The sequence below is a fragment of the Leptidea sinapis genome, chromosome 13 (assembly GCF_905404315.1).
Source record: "Leptidea sinapis chromosome 13, ilLepSina1.1, whole genome shotgun sequence".
NCBI classification, from domain to species: Eukaryota; Metazoa; Arthropoda; class Insecta; order Lepidoptera; family Pieridae; genus Leptidea; species Leptidea sinapis.
In genome coordinates this window covers 12,730,949-12,750,983 of record NC_066277.1, presented here as the reverse complement: position 1 = coordinate 12,750,983, position 20,035 = coordinate 12,730,949, and the positions used below count along the sequence as shown (strand labels likewise).

Here is a 20,035-nt window from a genome sequence, read left to right as displayed (position 1 = left end):
TTAAAAAGTGTTTTATTAAAACCACTGAGTTTAATTTCTACTTAGTTTTGCTGGCGTTGGATGATCGGCTTTAGAAGTAACTCACATGAGTTTTTTTTTTTATGGAATAGGAGGACAAACGAGCGTATGGGTCACCTGTTCTTAAGTGATCACCACCGCCCACAATCTCCTGCGACACCAGAGGAGTCACAGGAGCGTTGCCGGCCTTTAAGGAAGGTGTACGCGCTTTTTTTGAAGGTACCCATGTCGTATCGTCCCGGAAACACCGCACAAGGAAGCTGTGGAGGACCGCCACACATCCAGATGGTGAGGATGATATCCTAACTTGTGGCGTGTCGTGCGAAGGTGGAATTCAGCGGCAGGAATCAGGTTAAACAGCTCTTCGGAACACTCCCCGTGATAAATGCGGTAGAATACACACAATGAAGCGACGTCTCTACGCAACGCCAAGTGATCCAGCCGTTCACAGAGCTCTGGGGCCCCGTGCCGTGCTCTATTAATGACGCCCAGTTTCTTTGAAGCCAATTTGGCTTTGCCTTCCAGATGACCACGAAATTGGCAATCGCTCGAGATTTCGAGACCCAGTATTCCGATACTAGGCGAGGTTTTGAGGGAAGTGTTGTCGAAGAGCGGTGATACGACAAATGGGGTTTTTTTAGTGGTAAACGCGCAAACTTGAGTCTTCTGGGGATTAAATTGGACAAGGTTCAATTTTCCCCATTCCGCGACTTTCCCAAGAGAGGACTCGATAGAAGACACAAGTTTCTCCCGGCACTGGTCGACGATTTCCCGAGAGAGACCTGCATATGGCATCACCAGTGCTGTCATCCGTATAGCAATGAATGTTGGAGGTGTCTAACATATCATTGATATGCAGAAGAAACAGCGTGGGAGACAGAACACAGCCTTGGGGCACTCCAGCATTCACGGGCTTCGGGTTCGAGCAATATCCGTCGACAACAACCTGTATGCTGCGCCCAGTGAGGAAGCTGGAGGTCCACTTGCACAAGCTCTCGGGAAGCCCAAATGATGGAAGTTTGGAGAGGAGCGCCTTGTGCCATACACGATCAAAGGCCTTCGCTATATCCAGGCTAACTGCCAGGCCTTCCCCCTTGCTTTCAATAGCCGCAGCCCATCTATGTGTTAGGTATACCAGAAGATCACCTGCAGACCGACCATGGCGAAACCCGTACTGTCGGTCGTTGATCAACTGGTGACCCTCTAGGTATACCAAGAGTTGACGGCTAATTATGCTCTCCAAGATTTTGGAGAGCAGGGAGGTAATAGCAATAGGCCTGTAGTTTGCCGGATACGAACTGTCTCCTTTTTTTTGGATCGGATGGACAAGGGCTGACTTCCATGAGTCAGGGACTACGCCTTTTGAATAAGAGTGCCGGAATAAACGCGTTAGCACCGGCGTCAACTCAGGGGCACACGTTCTAAGCACGATTGGAGAAATGCCATCCGGCCCGCTCGACTTCCTGACGTCCAACGAAAACAGAGCTCGCCTAACAGTTTTCTGTCTGAACTGTACTTCAGGCATAGAGCTCTGACACCGCGGGATGGTCGGCGGTTTTTTTCCGTTGTCGTCAAGAGTCGAGTTGGAGGCGTAAAGAGTGCACAAGAGATCGGCTTTCTCTTTTGCCGTATGGGCCAGGGTGTCATTCCTCATGTACAACGGCGGCATGGACGGCTGGCTGAAGTTACCAAGAGCAGCTTTCGACAACGACCAGAACTTGCGTGTTCCGGTCGGGTAACTGGAAAGCTGCTCGCCGATTTTGACGACGTGTTTTGATTTTGCACGGGCGATTTGCCGCTTATAAAATCTGGAGGCACGGTTGTATTTTATCTTAAGAACTATGCAGTTCAGATCCTTTGTGCCCAGCGCCGCAACCCAAGCTCGATACGCCTGTTTTTTGCAGTCAGATGCTGCTTTAACTGACGCATCGAACCAGGGCTGTGATCTGCCACCGATGGGTACTACAGAGTTTGGTATAAAAATATCCATACCCTGTAGTATCAGTTCGGCTACTGCAATGGCGCAGGCACTAGGATCATCCGAAGGCAAACAAACCCTGCCCCAAGGGTAGGATGCAAAAAAGGAACGCTTCCTATACCAAACTGCTGACTTGTAGTGCCATACACGGCGGGTCGCTGGTGGTATGCGACGTTGGCATCGGATAGGCACTACACTCCTGACCAGGCAATGGTCGGACGTTCCGAGAGGGGCGTCGACAAAGACCTGGTAACCATCGGGATATGTAGTCAGCAGAAGATCCAATAAGGACGGCATGTGGCTATCAACATCTGGGAGCCGCGTTGGCGACTCAACCAATTGAGACAGACCATACGCCAATGCAAAATTATGCGCAGATCGCCCTGCGTAGTCTGTGGTACGTGATCCAAGCCATTTGGCATTGTGCCCGTTGAAATCACCCAAGACTACGATTTCAGCGGAGGGGATCTGTGCAAGCACGTCGTCAATTGCCGCTTGAACGCCCAGCCCATGAGATGATCACTTTACCTTTACGTTACCACTATGGGACCTGTAGACACACGCATAGATGCGGACGCGGTCCTCTAAGTCTACGCGGAGCCAGAGACTGGACAGGTCCCTACCCTCAAAATTGCCGAGACGGCGACAGCAGATATCCTCCCTAACGTACACACATACCCCGGCATAAGGCAAAAAATTGTGCTCAATTTTGTACCCGGGGTACGTTAAATATGACGTATCGCTAGGTCGAGATATCTGCGTCTCCGTAAGGAAATACAAGGCCGGCTGCGCCGTCTCAAGGTGGTGGTGGATGGCGTTTAAGTTGGAGTGAATTCCCCTGATGTTACAAAAGTCCACATTAAGCGTGGAGCGGGGTGCCGTGGTACTACTGCCTCGTTTGTGCTCGGTCATGCGCGGTACTGTGCCCTCCCAGAATACGAGGGGCAGCCCGAGCACGAATGCTCGGGCAGGGATTCTCCGGCTCTACAGGAGCCGGTACCCTCCTGGGGTAATTTATCTTTATATACCGCTCCCATATTTTTGTTGGGGGGAAGGGGAGGGGGGGGGATTGGCCTCCTGTGCTCGACAAAAAGTTATACAAATTACTTTGTTGTATTTCATTCCAACAAATATAGCTACTTACGAAATTTCTCAGTATATCTCTTTTTGTACAAGTAACTTGATTTTCATTTACTTCAACATTTTCGCAACTTACTTGAAAATTGTACACATTTCAAGAACCGATGACAATACCATTTTCATCATCATAATCACTTCAGCCGGAAGACCATACAACCATACTACCAGTAAATAAATAAATAGACTATTACAGTCAATTTTAAGTTAGTGTACTTTATAATCCATAATAACACTAATAGAATTTTACTTTACGGGAATTTTGCGCACTTGCTTTTAATCTTACTTGATATTAGGGTGAATAGATAGATGGGCACATGGTTAAGCCACGCAGTTTCAATTTATATTGAATGTTTGCGGTTACCGTCTACTACAGAGGATATACAAATACTAAAGCAGAAACGTACAACCCGCACTTCATCATCAGGTGATGGATCCAGCAAACTGTTGCTCCACACGTAAGGCACAAGAGCAGTGGGTTCGTCACTGTTCGCTTAAATATCAATATTATTACCTTTTTTGTATCATTTGTAAATACAATTTTTCCCAAAAATTTCAACAAGTATGTCTTCTTATTCTTCTTCAACCTTGATCTACACAATACTGAGTAAAGGTCTCTTCCATTTTAGACCATTTTGTGGGGTCCTGAGTTTTCCGCATGCAGTCCTTCCCAGCTGCCCAGCCGATCGCACCAAATCGTCCGTCCATCTTGCTGGCTATCTCCCAACATTCCTGAAACCCTTTCGTGGTCTCCACTTCAACAACTATTTGCCCCATCTTCCATCGGATTTATGACAAATATGGTTCGCCCACTTCCACTTCCAAAAGGCTATGGTTTTTGCTATGTCAGTTAGTCCCGTTCTCTTGCGGATTTCGGTGTTCTGAACGTGACCGCGTATGGAACGCCATAGCCCTTTAGGAGACTTGTAGTCGGTGGACGAGCTGCCGAGTCAGCGTCCAACTCTTGGCTCCATAAACCATTACGGGTAGGACGTACTGTTCGAATTTGCGGCGCTTGAGGTTTAAAGGCACTCGTTTGTCCCTGAACACGTCCGAAAGTTTGCCGAAAGCCCCCCATCTCAACTGAATACGTCGCTTTATCTTTATCGTTCCTGTCCGGTCCTCTCGAGCTTTATAACTTGACAACAAGTATGTGTTTAGGTCCAATAATCACAACAGCTACTGCATAAACTTCAAAAGCTTTTACATGTCACAAATAGCAGAAGAAATCAACATATTATATAGGGTTGCCACTCACGGTTATAAAGCGGAAAGTATTGGAGAATATACGAGTAATGTTAAATTGACGTGTTTTTAACAAATTTGGTGAATAACCGTAGCAATTTCTTTTAATCGCGCTATTCTTTTTACACACACCTACACATATTTCTTTAATCTGAAAATGAACAATAAATAATGTTTTAGTTAGGAGTTCAATATTTAATATTATAATCCAATTCTTTTAATTGTTATTTCACTTTAGATTATACTAGCTGTTTTCCGCGATTTCAGCCCCGTAGACCCTTTAGTCAGCAAAAAAACAATGTTTGCCTCTCGCGTGATAATATGTTGTCACGACCTCTGTTTAATATTCATGCAATATTTGAAAAACTACTTTTTTAAAAGCATAGCCATCATTTTTAGTAGTCAATGTAGAGTTTTCACGTATTTCAGATTTTATACATGTATTTAATAAAGCCTTTTACAATATAAAATTTACTAATCAATGTACTATATTTTATATATTATCCCACTGCTGGGCCTCCCACTACTTCCATTCGTCCTTATTGTTTGCTGTGTGGGACCATAGCCTTCAACTTCTAACTCTCCATCTAGTACCAGGTCTACATCTTTTTCTTTTGGAATCTAATAGGTAGCAATTTGTGGCTATACTGCTCCATCTTTCGTCACTTTCGGCCCTTGATATGTGGCGTGCCAAATACCATTTTGTATTTTTTGCGATTCTTATTATGTCGTTTAGTTTACTTTTGTCCGTATTTTATTCTTCGTTAATTTGTCTTAAATCTAATACTTAATAAGTTAATTTCCATAATTCTTTGCGTCACTTTTATTCTCTTCGCTTGGTGTTGACCGCCCAAGTTTGGCAGCCATATTAGTTAGCAGCTGTTTACAGCTGTTTTTGATTTGAAGCTGATAGGGACGTCTTTTGTTTCTGAGTATATATAGATTTTGATTTATTTTTTCATACGCCATAGAAGTATAACTTCTAACGCGTGTTGATAAGTACGTACACCCTTTTTTTGGAACATACATCATGAGTATCTTCCAAAACAGAGTGTAACACGTAACATTTATGTGTTTTTAAATACTACAGGAGAGAGTGCAGTAACGATAACATAACATGCGGTTACCCTACGCTGGTATGTCCTCTTCTTCAATAAAAAAAGTTATTTAAAAATACACTTTTTATTTACATTCAATACTTACGATGATGTAAATATTTATTTTAAATAAAAAAATGAGGTATGAAATTTAGGACAGCCCTAACCCCACCATAGTAGAGCAAATGTGAATAACAAATATATCGAAGGTCACACACGTTGGTTTCGACGTGTTTACGTTACAAGCACCGCTAATAGACGTAGGACAAGATGGTTGGTTCTCTATCGTAAACAACGTAATGAATGATATTCATAATGAATGTTATGATATGAGAGCTATTTCATGTCTCATTTCGTTCAATTTTGTGATTCTAGAAACGAAGATAAAATTGATGTACTATAAGAATGATATTGTGAGATTAAAGGATTTAAAATAAATAATGAAATCAAAAATACCATTGAATCTGAAAAACAAAGTTATGGATGGTTTTCTGCTCCCCTACGACTACTACGACTTACGGTACATAAACTTGTATCTTATATCTTTAAAAGAGCAATTCTTGTATAATCTGAATCTCGGAAACGGCTCCAACGATTCTAATGAAATTTAGTATACAGGTTGTTTCGGAGGCGAGAAATCGATCTAGCTAGGTTTCAATTTTAAAAAATGTAGTTTTATCCGTGATTTAATGAGAAACAGCTACAATAACATTAGAATACGAAGATAAATTTCGCCACTATATCCAAGACTATAACAGCTTAGATGGGACATTGGGTGATCCGGAAAGCAGAAGACCTCGGTTTGAATCGAGATGCCCTATTACTCTTTTTTGTTCAAGTTTTGTACATTTTTAAAAATCCGAGCAAGGCTCGGTCATCCCGATGTTATAGTAATTATAGAAGAGTAAAATACGGTAGACCCATCGTGCTATTGAGAGGAGTATTAAGAAATAGAAATTAAGAATATTATAATGGAATTGGAAATACTATCGATTTAATAATCAATAATAAAGAATGTATTTATATTATTTTGAACACCAAATGTTAATTCTAACTATGTGTGTTACCCAGCCGTGAAATATATTTTACAGATTGTTACGTACAAATGCTCAATATTTTCTTTAAAGTTTTATTTATAGCATTGGTTTATAATATATTCAAATTTGCATCTCAGAGCTTTGTAAGCTTTGGTGGTTATTAAAATATTATTAGTTTATATACAACATTACATTACCTTATAATAATAATAATAAGCCATTTATTCAATAACGCCTATTTTACAATCAAATGTTAGTAATTTACAGTTCTTAATATCAAGTGTTAGTTTTATTTAAAGTGATCAAATTTTTTCTAAAAAGTATAATTGCGTATTTTTATACAATCTAATTAATTAATCTAATTCTAGTTACGATTATTGTAATTTTTGGAGTCGGTGTCATCCAAGATAGGTTTGTTACTACATACATAGTTATAGGTGAGATGTGCTTGAGTCGTGAGGAGGCGAGAGGCGAGAGCGGGTCGCGGCGGAAGGACACCGATTCCAAAAATAACAATTATCGTAACTAGAATTAGATTAATTAATTAGATTGTATAAAAATACGCAATTATTTTTAAACTTTTTAGTGCATATTATAGCTATTGTTTTGGAATAGTGTTTTTGAAGTCAGTTGTTTTTTTGTTACAATTTTTTTTATTTCATAAATAATTTTGGTTATTGGACCCCATTTTGGGGATAGGGCTCCCCCAACTTTTTCCATTTCTCCCTATCCTGGCCCAGATCGATCAAGTTTCTCTCCACCGCCTGCAGGATGTTATCTGCCCATCGCTGCTTTGGTGTACCAGTGCTTGTTCTACCAGGTGGTCCTTTCCATTTATTGGACTCTATTGTCTACCTTCTGTCTGTGTAGAGTGCAATGTGTCCAGCCCAATGCCATTTCAATGTTAGCGCGTGTCTCATTGTTAGTATATTTCTGTAAGTACTTTGTTTTCGTATTGTAGGTACACATTATATAAATTACTAGCGGACTTAGCTGACCTCTACTCGACGAAAGGAATATTCCTACCAAATTTCAAGTCTCTACGCCTAATGGTTCCAAAGATATCGTGATGAGTGACTATATACGTGGAAATCTCTTTTAGATATATATAGATTGACCATGGGAAATGGATTTTCTAGATTCAGACCACAAACTTTCAAGAATTGGCCTTGAGATTTGTTAATGGTCATGTCGAATGCAAGACGGATCGGAAATTGCAAAATGTTCATGAAGTAGTTGCTGCAGATCATGAAGAATTGCTATTACCATTGCTGCATTGATCTCTTCATGTCGTTGTGCCTCCATGGTGCCCATGAAATATAATTGTTAAATTTATGGTGTGCATCTTCGAGAGATTGCAATGATCCAATTCGATGGTGAATCTGTCCTTGTATCTACAAAATTAAAAGCAAAGTCCGTATTACTGATTTGTAAACACTTATTTTTAGAATTAGCATACATAATACATAGGAATAAGTATAGTAGGTATGTTATTCTTCTACTGTATTGTGTGTAAGAATATAAATATATTAATACCCTGAATGTCGGATTAGATCGTCGTTCTTAGATAATGTCTGCCCCAAATGGGGACATTTGGAAACAAACATTGTATTTTTGAGTGTTTGCTAGAAAATGTCGTGATTCGGTAGTTTCCCACTAAGGCAGCACAATCCTGGCGTTTCTCCGGAAAATACTTGCATACAACGTCCACTGACCCAATGTGAACGCTAGTATGCAAGCGGTAATCAGTACTGCAATCGTATCGAAACGCTGATCGATTCAAATCAGTACTTCGTAAATTTCTTCTTGTGCGTCGAAAATTATCTAGTTGTTGATCTCTGAGGTTTACTGGCTGCCTCGCCTTGCTCTTGTGATTCAGAAACCTGCAATTTCTTGTTCTTTGTCAGTCCAATTCGCAATCTTTCGAATCCTAGTTGCATTAAGTCTATGTCGGGAAAGATGGCACAAAAAGCTAATAGAAACTCGAAACAAACACACCCACTCAATAACATTCTAAACATAATAACGTCATTGCACCCACCAGTCAACTTCAATAACATGACGTGCACTGTCAGTTGTATTTTATTACTCATGTAGCGTGAAACTAACAAAAAACTTCATTGAATTCTTTCTATTCTCGAGATGTCATGAAAATGTCAATCCATACATAATGTATGAGAAAATAAATGTTTTTATAATAATATTTTTTCGTGATTTTTAGATATTTTATTACTTATTATCCTATTCCGGACTAAGGGAAACCCAAAAAATCAAACAACAAGAAAAATGGTCTAGCCGTTCTTGAGTTATAAATGGTGTAACTAACACGACTTTGTTTTATATATATAGATACCGATTGCTGGTATAACATACACAAAATAGTTAGGATATCATCCCCATCATCTGGATGTGTCGGTCCTCCACAGTGCGGTTTCCAAGGAGCCCTCTTCCACGTACTACAAAGCTGTGGAATGAACTTCCTTGTGCGGTGTCTCAAAGTCGATGTGACATAGGTACCTTCAAAAAACGCGCGTACCCCTTCCTTAAAGGCCGGCACCGCTCCGGTGATTCCTCTGGTGTTGCAAGAGAATGTGGGCGGCGGTGATCACTTAACACCAGGTGACCCGTATGCTCCTTTATCCTCCTTTTCCATAAAAAAATCTTGTGTTCATTGTAGTCTGAGTAATAATACTAATCTGAGTCTTAATAAAAAAAGAGTAATTTTTTTGGGATCAGAGAAAGAGATTCTAATTAAGCTTGCAGTATTTGACTCGCACACACTAGTAATAGTAATTTTAAGGTATTACGTAATATAGCTGCTTCAATTACGGTTAATTACACCAATTTCATAAGCAAAACCGTAATAATAGCAATATCAATTTAGACACAAATGGAATTTTTATAAGTACTTCAATTAGTTCATATTATCTCATGTAGATGTACGGTACGTTACGGTACGTTGATCTAAAGTAGCATGCTTAATTATATCATTATTAATAAATCAAGCAATAGGTACATGGGAAATTGGATCTTAAGAGGATGCATTAGCAGTTAATTTTCACAAATTAACACAAACGTTCTCGTCTGTTTTCTCCTTCGCTTAAAATCTGAGTCAATACTTTTTTTTAATAAGTTCAATATAATCATTAACAGTGTCTCTCTCTCTTTGCTTTTTTGCGGATCTAACGATGCGGCCAACGCGATAGAGCCGTGCTGGTCCGATGTCTAGCTTAAAAACCACCCAGCGCTTTTAAACTCGCGTTCATTAAAATGCAACGTAAATTTCTTTAATATTATTCGTGTAATGTATAAGTGACTGTAAAATCTCATTTCTTGATAGATCCGACTAAAAATTTAAATTAAGGACTGGTCTCCGCTGCGCTACAACTAGATACTTCACTTCCTAAGAATAACTGTTTTATTGTGGCTACTATTAGATGCTTGTGTGCGTGGCATCTTGACACTCAATGGTATCTTTCAAATGTTTGTAAAATACACTTCGTGTTATTTTACTTTGAAATTATTAAAAAGTTTGACAAAAAATGACATAGTATTAGTTGCCGCACTTTACGACTAAGCCTTCGCTATCTAGTTGGAGCGCAACGAAGACCAATAATTAATCCAAGCTACAAACATTTCGAATTCTTATAGCAATATTTTTGTTGCAGGCCCAAAATGGTGTGACCCGGTGGGAGTAACAGGAGACAAAATGAAGAACCTTCTAGTCATTATTGTATTTATTTTAGTAAAAACAATTATGGGTGATATTAACAAGATAGATATAGATAGTGATCTTTTTGTAGAAGATAATACTAATGGTGTAAAAGAAGACAAAGAAAGAGATAAAACAGAGTCTGAAGATGAAATCAAATTAAACAACACAGAAGTTTGTGTTGGTGCTGTAGAATTTTGTAATATGACCAAAGAAGAATATGTGATAATGTTGAAGCAATATATTTATCCACAAACGTATGAGTGGATATTAATAGGCACGCACACAGCCGTTTTTCTTGTCGGATTGGTTGGAAATTCTCTAGTGTGTGTTGCTGTGTATAGAAATCATTCAATGCGTACAGTGACAAATTATTTTCTCGTGAATTTGGCAATTGCAGACTTTATGGTGTTGCTATTTTGTTTGCCCGCTACGGTGCTTTGGGATGTGACCGAAACCTGGTTCCTTGGAGATATTTTATGCAAAATGCTGCTGTATTTTCAGGTATATAAATATAAGGTAGACTGTTTTTTTATGGAAAATAAGGGACGAGACGAGTAGGACGTTCAGCTGATGGTAATTGATACGCTATGCCCATTAAAATTCAGTGCTGCTCAAGATTCTTGAAAAACCTTAAAAATCTGAGCGGGACTACAATTGCGCTCGTCACCTTCAGACATAAGATGTTAAATTTGCCCATTAATTTCACTAGCTACGGCGCCCTTCAGACTGAAACAGAATAATGCTTACACATTACTGCATCATGGCAGAAAGAGGCGCCGTTATGGGTACCACACCCATAATCTAGCCGGCATCCTGCGCAAAGGAGCCAAAGGAGGAGTTTTAACTTGTAATATTAAGTTATGTACTTTAAATATCTACTGTCCGTTTTAATATATTTTGTTGTTGTTTTAAAATCAATACGAAAACACAGAAGTTTGGAAAATTTTAAACTATAGATTTTATTCTGCAATAAAGTTACACTAAAAAAATAACTGTAATTTATGTCAGAATCAAATGGAAATTGCAGTATGGCATGTTGAATTTTATTATGACATAAAATAAAGAGCTTGGCTTTTATAGCTGACTTTTCATGAGCAGTTGAAATTTATGTATTGGATAATGTCAGTGTTGCTCAATGAACAGGAAAAAATATGAATGGAGAGTATTATTTGCATTTTGTTCGGAAGCGAACAACGACAATCGATGTTCTTTTTTAAGGGAGAGGAGGACAAAAAACGTATGGGTTATAGTTTTTTTTTTGATTAACGAGAGTGTTACACGTTTAAATAAAACATTTTTAAAGTTTTAAAACGTTAAATGTTCAATACAGACGAGGGCTTAAAATTATCTAACACATGGGATCCAAATATCTTTAAATTAAAACCCACAATTACACACCAAAAAAGAAAAGTCAGTAAATTTTGCATCAAAACCATCTGTCTGCAGCGAATCACCACCTCCGAGGCAATAAATGGCGCTAAGCTTCATAATGACAACTATGTCAAATACTATGTTTGACTCATTTCATCTGCAGTCCCCCTGAAAACGAAGGGCAGCTAGTGAAATTACTGGGCAAACGAGACTAAACAACTTATGTCTCAAGGAGACGAGCGCAATTGTAGTGCCGGTCAGAATTTTTGGGTTTTCAATAATCCTGAGCGGCACTGCATTGTATTGGGCAGTTGTATCTGCTGAAGTTCCTGCTCGTCTCGTACCTTATTATCATAAAAAAAAAGTAGGTACGCGTTGTGTGAAGGTTGAATTCAGCGGTTGGCATAAAACCAAACAGCTCTTTATAACACTCGCTGTTATAAATACCATAGAACACTTATAATAAAGCGACGTCTCTACGCAATGCGAAGTGATGTAGCCGTTCTCAGAGCGCTGGATCTCCATATGTGGCCGAACCTGTTCGTTGTAGAGCGTTAGAGTGTGGGCCGACTTGTAGTATTGCCGTGCTCAGTTTAGTCCCAGTTTCATTGATGCCAATTTGGCTTTGCCTTCCTGTATATTTCAATTAAAATGAGATTCAATCTCAAATTTGAATATTGTTCGTGCAGCAGCATTACTTTAATTAATTCCGATATTGGACCGAATGTTCGCTCACCTTTGTGCCTTTGCACGGTCTGTAAATTTTCAAAAATCTCGAATCAAAGAAGTAATTATTGTGGTTTTTATGTTATTACGTTACAATTGAAACATTTTTTCACAAAAGAACATATTGATATCAGCATAGTAATTGAAAGAAAAAAGAAAAAAATCATATAATAATTATGTTATGCTTTACTTATTCATAAAATAAAAATATAATGTCATAAAATAATCTTTGTCAGATGTGGGTTAGTTTTTCCTCTTTAAAACCAGAACTTACATCTGACGAAATCTAACGCCTTAGACAAATCTGTCTAATAATTGAAAACAATAGTTGAAATTATTATTTGTACTCACAACAATCTGAAACTGAGCCATGTAAAACTCAATCGGCTGAGGTTATCAGATTCAAAACTCAGACCTCGGTATACCAATAGTTATTTATGCATCTGTTGTGTAATAAGGGGTGTTAAAACACGAATGTGGTTTATATAATAGCATCACATGAGTGTTTTAATAGCTAATTATCAACAGTTCCATACAAGACTTTACACCCATAATATGAATCCTCTATAAATTATTCTGAAACAGTTAGCTTACTAATAACATTAAAAAAGACGGCCCTAGTAACCTATTACATCATCAAAAAGAGTGTTGTAATGAAAAATAATGATGTAATATTGTACCGATCATTACAACACTCGTTTGGATAGATGATTTAAAGCATGGGTGTAGATAAAATACAAAACAGAATACAAGGAAAGTGTCTTGCAACATTTCTTCACTCTCAGAGTGCCTGTTTGCGTTGTAAAGGTTACATAAATGAATTTTGTTAATGATACCACAGATTGGGAATGGATCGACTGTCCTCAGGTTATTAAATGATACATTTTATTGTACGATATTAGATAAGGGGAAGCCTTTGTCCAGCAGTGGACTTCTTATGGCTGATGATAATGATGATTTTAGATTATAAGGATATTTTGATGCAAAAAAAGGAAGCCCGCCGAGTTACTTGTACCCAATTCTGCTCAGGTCTGACGCATTCTTTTGAAGTAATAAATTCTTTAGCATCGTTGTGATTTAAAAGCCGATGAAACGAAAAAGCGCGACAGTCAAAAGAGACAGACACGTAAATTCATAAGATTTAAACGTGGGAGAAAATGAGATAGGAAGCATTATACAGTGTTTTGGTACCAGGCTATCATAATTTAAGAAGATATCGTCTTACGTATGACGCGAGTATACCTTAATATATTCTGACGTCATGCACTCAACGTATAACTTCATAGATGTGAGGAGAACATAGATATGGTAGCGTTGATAGTATTGTTTTCATAGCGGTTGAAATCATGTACCAGGACTTCATATGCAGTTTAGAGGTTCATGCACAATGCAGGTTTCACTTCTGACATGTGTTCTTTGTCCGTATGGGTGTTTTATTCCGAATAGGTTGTAGTTTTTACGTTCAATATGTAAATTTAAATCCAAATTTGAATTTGAATTTAAATGTAAGTCTCATCAGTCGAGTAACTTTACTAGCTACGGTGCTGAAACACTTAAAGCCCTGTCACACTTCTAATTGACGTCATAAAAGGGCCGTTAGTATCTAGATGGCATTCTGTGCATTAAAGCTCGCTAATGGCATGAAAGGTTGCTAAAATTTTAAGACTAAGTTTCCTTAATAGTATTTTGATTTTTTTTTGATTTTTTTTTGTTATAGTCGCTAAACTATCTTGAAATTTGTAATCTTAATTATCAGTTTAAGTTCTCCAAATGACAGTTTCAATGTACAAATGCTTGATTTGTTGTTGTTGAAAACCAATAACTTTATGTTTTTTATCCCTATCCCTACTAATTTTATAAATGTGAATGTATGTTTGTTTGTTACGCCTTCACGCCTAAGCCACTCAACCGATTTCAATAAAATTTAATACAAAGAAAGAATATAGCCTTGAAAAGCACATAGGCTACCTTTTGTTGCGAAAAAAGGCTTGGAGGGGTTGAAATAGGGGATGAAAGTTTGTATGGAAGTTCGTCAGTATCAAAGATGACTCCATAAAACTTGGTTTTTTTGGCACTTGATAAGAAGTAATTTAATATTAAGTCTAGCGTTTTTAAAATTTTGACCTATGAAGGAATGAAATAAGGGATGAATATTCGAATGTATGCATGTCCAAACAACGTGACACTTTCACGCCTAACTCAATTTCGAATTCGATTTTGATTATATTTGGTACAAAGATAGATTAGACCTTGGGAAAGGACATTAGCTACCATTTTTTGGCAAAAAAAGGCATGACGAATGAAATAAGGGATGAAAGTTTGCATCGGAATTCGTCATTTTCGGAGATAAGACCATGAAACTTTGTATTTAGGCACTTGATAAGAAGTAATTTATAAACATTGAAGATTATCTCTTACAATGGGACTTACCTCAGATTATACCTTATCAAACGAAACAAAAATCAAATCTGTCCATAGACATACGAAAAACACAGACGAATGAAGCAGCTTTCGATTGATTGACAATTTAATTTCTTTCTAGTTGTTTGTAAACACTTCTTTCGTTCTTGCCACGCACAGCCACATTGTGGAATCAATAATCAGCTGCTGTTTTCCCGAACCGATACGACGTGGGGACTTCAAGAAAAGAGCATAAAGGCTGGCAACGCATATCTTGACACCTGTTGTTGTGGATGTCCATAGGTTGCCTAACCACTCCCATCCCGTGAGCCTAGAGCCCGTTTGCCTTTTTGTTATGAAAATATGGGACGTGACGAGCAAGACGTTCAGCTGACAGTAATTGATACGCCATGCCCATTACAATGCAGTGCCGCTCAGGATTCTTAAAAGATCCATAAATTCTGGGCGGCACTACAATTGCACTCGTCACCTTGAGACATAAGATGTCATGTCTCCCAGTAATTTCACTAGCCACGGCGCCGTTCAGACCGAAACACAGTAATGCATACACATGCTGCTTCACGGCAGAAATTGGCGCCGTTGTGGTTGGTACCCATTATCCGGCATCCTGTGCAAAGGAGCATCCTACTGGTAGAAATCCCACTGCCTCCTCTTATATAAAAAAAATATACAATTACCTCAAGTTAAAGAAAAGCTGCTGAAATAATTCAAAATAACTACTTAAAACAATCTCGTTTCATGAATAGATGGATTAACTAGAAATTCATTTCCATAATTAATAATTCCATTCTAAATACTACATATATTGTAAATCTACCAAGGCACGCGTGATTTCCATTTGAAACCATGTTAGCATAATACTTGTCTGTTCTCACACACATGCGGTAACTTAATATTCCATGTTTTTTAAGCGTCCCTATTTCAAAGCTTTGAGCTGCGCATATCGTGAAGTGTGAAGTGCCCGTTTAAATCAATTGTATTGTTATAAAATCCTATGGATTTCTTTTGTTATTTAGGAGTCATTAACTCGTGATTTCGAAACAAAACAAATTTCGAGTGTTGGTTTTAACTAGTATTAAAATTGTTCTATTATTGTTTCGGATTATTTTGTGATTGGGTATACATATTATTGTCGCTGTATTTTAAATTATTTGATGACAATCAACTGTTGGCAGATTCAAAAATGATTTTTTATTTATTTATTGTACCTACCATATTAGGCTTCACTTTAAATTTTGATACAAAGCTACATACGCCTGTCTCTTATAGACATCGAGAGTTGATGGGAGTTCTGACCTTTCCATAGGAGATCTGACTGCAGCTGGTTCATTTTTGAATACCAGAGGCAACCTCGATAATAGTGATAGCGTGATAATGTTGAGCAAGTGCTCCCAACGATCACTGCAAATTGTAGTAACCCAAGCATTCTTCTACCACGCTGCAGATAGCGGACGTGACGTCTGTTCCCGAAGGTCGCTTAACTATAGTAAGCCCTGGAAGCCCAAGGCGATGTCCTTATATATATATGCCTTGCGCGCAAATAGAAGCGTTAGGTCATGGTGTTAAACTACTTCACATCATCAAACACACAAACAAATAAATATCTCTTTATTCATGTAGGACACGGAAATGACATTTATAAATGTCAAAAAATTACTATTCTTATTGAATTTACCGCCACTTCGTTAAGGGCTGGGCATTCGCTTAGGGCATGCCTCACGTGCGCCGTATACTGCGCTGTGACGCCCTTGGTGGACGAAAAAGGCATAGTTAGGACATAGTAATGAAATTAGTTATTTCACTACCTAGGACACCCTTTAAACTGAAATACAATAACGTTTGCACATTATTGCTTTACCGTGCAAAGAAGCCACCCCGTGGTGAGAAACCTATTTATGATATAGTTAGACAGTTCTCATATTGGTGTAACAATACTAGCAATACAGTTATATAAGTATCAATTTCGCTCAGTTCGAGCATGATAAAATCCACACGATCGTAGTAATTTCTGAAACGATACATCGCTTTGTCAGAAAATAAAATACATTTTCTCTACAATGGATAAAAGTACTCGCGTTACAGGTATTTCACAATTCAGTATAAAATCTAGCGAAAGAATCATAGCTTTATGTTTCGATGTACTTTTATGAAGTCGATGTATGATTATTGCTAGAAGTCCAGATAAACAGTTGAGTATCTTGATCTGTTATTAAGATGATGTTTAACTACTTTAAATATCTTTAAGTTGATAATGATAAGCACATACGGTATTCGTTGTTATTTGGTTTTATGTATAGAACATTATTGGGTTTGATAGTTGATTTATTGATGTCATAAGGCACGGACGAGTAAAAAAGAAGGACTCCGCGCCGTCGTATTAGCAAGTGAAGCACCGTTATGCTAGTGTGTGTGCGGTTACGGGGGATACTAGTTACATATTTTTTTTCTCCCTTAAATAATCATATATGGCCACAAATACGTTTATAGTATTGTTTTTACACGGTTTCACAACACACGACGGCATTTTTAAGATATTTTATTGAAATGCAAACTGATCGGTCACAGACGATGACAATAATTCTCATAATGGCCGCCTATCGGCCGGTAGTAGTGTAAGTGTGTGCGTGGCGCTATGTATTTACACGTTAATCATCTTGTTTTGGTTGTAACTTTTTTTTTACTAATCCGTGGTCATAAGGATATATTTTATTTTGTTTTAAAGGTCAAAGTTATTATTTACCTATTATTTATTCAAACCTATTGTTATTTTAGTTATAAGATAAAATTTGCCGATTACTTACCGATGTTATGATATTATGATTTAATGTTATGTTTCTATTATTTTCCTTAAATTGATAAGTGTATTAGTTACTAAGAGATATATTTTAATCCAATATTTATGGTAGCAATAGACTTGGGGGATTATAAATATATAAATATTTAATTCAAGTCTGTGTCTCGGTGTCTAGAGAATACCATCGTTGAGAAGTAAAATTCCCAACATAATGCTGACTAGACACCATTTTGGTTCAGTAATGTCCATAATATTGTTATTATTAATAAGATTTCTGTAGTTTTGAACCTCATAAACCTTTTAATTATTATTATTATTAATTGTTAATAAGTGTGTGTTTGTGTTATAAAATAATAATATTTTACTTAATGGATCAGCCTTGAGCGTTTGATGTAGTATTTTTGTTGCATCACTTTACATATATTGTAATTGAAATGATTTGTAAAAAAATGAAGGTGTAAATGTTGATTAAAAAGCTATCCATAATTAAAAAAGAAATCGAAATAAGAAATCCATAATTATCCAAATACTATAAGCCTTTCTTGAGTGCTAATCGCGCTATTCATTCAATCAAGTAAGGAGGTATTTTCAGGAGATATTGACTCGATTCTGAAACGAGACTCAGTCTCGAAACACTTAGGAGAATTAACACTCAAGAAAGGCTTATAACGTTTCAATAATCCTCAATGGTTATGTCGGGTCCTCCGCAGTGCGGTTTTCAAGGAACTTTCTACCACGCACTACCAAACTTTAAAACGAACCGCCTTGTGCAATATTGCCAGGATATTATTTATGACAATAAGGGACGAGTCGAACAGGACGTTCAGCTGATGGTAATTGATACGCCCAGCTCATTACAATGCAGTGCCGATCAATTTTTTTTGAAAAACCCAAGAATTCTGAGCGGCAATACAATTACGATTGTCACCTTGAGACATAAGATGTTAAGTCTCATTTGCCCAGTAATTTCACTAGCTACGGCGCCCTTGAGACCGAAATACAATAATGCTTACACATTACTGCTTCATGAGAGAAATAGGCGCCGTTGTGGTACCCATAATCTAGCCGCTGTCCTGTGCAAAGAAGCCACTGGTAAGGATAATACGAGATACCTTCAAACAATGTGCGTAAAGCGTACACGGGGGCGATAATCTCTCTCTCTTGTTTGTCTTATTCTTCAAAACTAATTACTTTTATTTTGTCCACAGTCAGTCTCCGTGACGGTGTCAGTTCTCACCCTCACCTTCATTTCCCTCGATCGCTGGTACGCCATCTGCTTCCCGCTGAAGTTCAAGTCTACCATCAACAGAGCCAAGACTGCGATACTTATCATATGGACAGTATCATTAACTTTTAGTAAGTATTCTAGTACATATGTTATCTGTAATCTATTAATATTTTATCTGTGTCTAACGGCCATTTTCAATAACCTATCTATCCTTACTTTAACTTACTAGAGGTAGACAAATTTATCCTTTTACGCTTACCTACATTTCTATAACCTATCGACATAAAGCATTGGACTATAATTGGATGTAATTTCAGAAAATCGTTCCAAACCACAATCATGTCGAAATTAAGCTAAGAACACAAAACTGGTTATGTGATTCATATTAAAGTACAGACAAAAAATGGCAGTCCTACTGTCACTTTTTACATGTTATCATGACTTAGTAGCCCAACCCACATGTATGAAATACACTAATATTTATTAATCATTAAACACGAATTTCCAAATGTGATGCTTGTGGCTTGGAACGTTTTTCAGGAACTACTTCCAATTATATTGGACATAACTATGGATAAATAAGATATTGTTATTAAACAGTGATAGCAATATATCCGTAACTAGAGATACGTTATTGTAAACGGTCGACTCAGCAACAATCCCTTCACTGATTTGTAGAGAATATGTAAAATCGATTTAAGGAAGTAGTCACGCGCGATATTGATATACAAATCCGGATGCTTCTTGAACCTCAGTTGAGTAGGCATCATTAAGGAAACGTTGTTATAGGGAATAATCAAAAATTTGTGTCTTATTATCATAATATTGCACAGCCTTATCATTATTATAGTTTCTTAAACTGTAATTGGTTTTTTGTCACAATTTACTTTTAACGTAATGTCTAACGGCTGTTCCCAATATACTATCTATAGATAGATATAAATTACTACCTTCTACTGTCAGTAATTAGCTGTCAATAATCTGAAGCAGTCCCAATACACCCGATTAGTCATTCTTATCGCCTTATATTGGGACGCGTGAATTGCAATTTCCATACAAACTTCTATCGCTGGTAAGCTATATGTCGTCCCATTGACAGACAGCATGTACGGATAAGGTGAGTTAGCGTCGATAAGTTTATTGAGACAGAAAAGTCAACGATAGTTACGATTTTTATCTCAAGTAAGAGATAGACTGAATATTGGGAACGGCCGTTAATCTATCAATTTACAAATTTTGTATTTTTGACTTTAATTGCATTATTTACT

The 20,035-nt window shown here is 37.6% G+C and overlaps 1 protein-coding gene across 2 annotated transcripts in view; it reads left to right on the top strand.

Annotated features, from left to right (window-relative positions):
• The window catches only part of LOC126967651 (orexin/Hypocretin receptor type 1-like), a 105,274-nt gene that overhangs the window by 42,792 nt on the left and 42,447 nt on the right, over nucleotides 1-20,035 (top strand). For both annotated transcript variants that reach the window (XM_050812227.1, XM_050812228.1), the window contains exons 2-3: nucleotides 10,181-10,728; nucleotides 18,748-18,895. In XM_050812227.1, coding sequence (XP_050668184.1) covers nucleotides 10,222-10,728; nucleotides 18,748-18,895 — 655 coding nt within the window. In that variant the 5' untranslated portion in view covers nucleotides 10,181-10,221. The remainder of the gene's footprint in view (nucleotides 1-10,180; nucleotides 10,729-18,747; nucleotides 18,896-20,035) is intronic.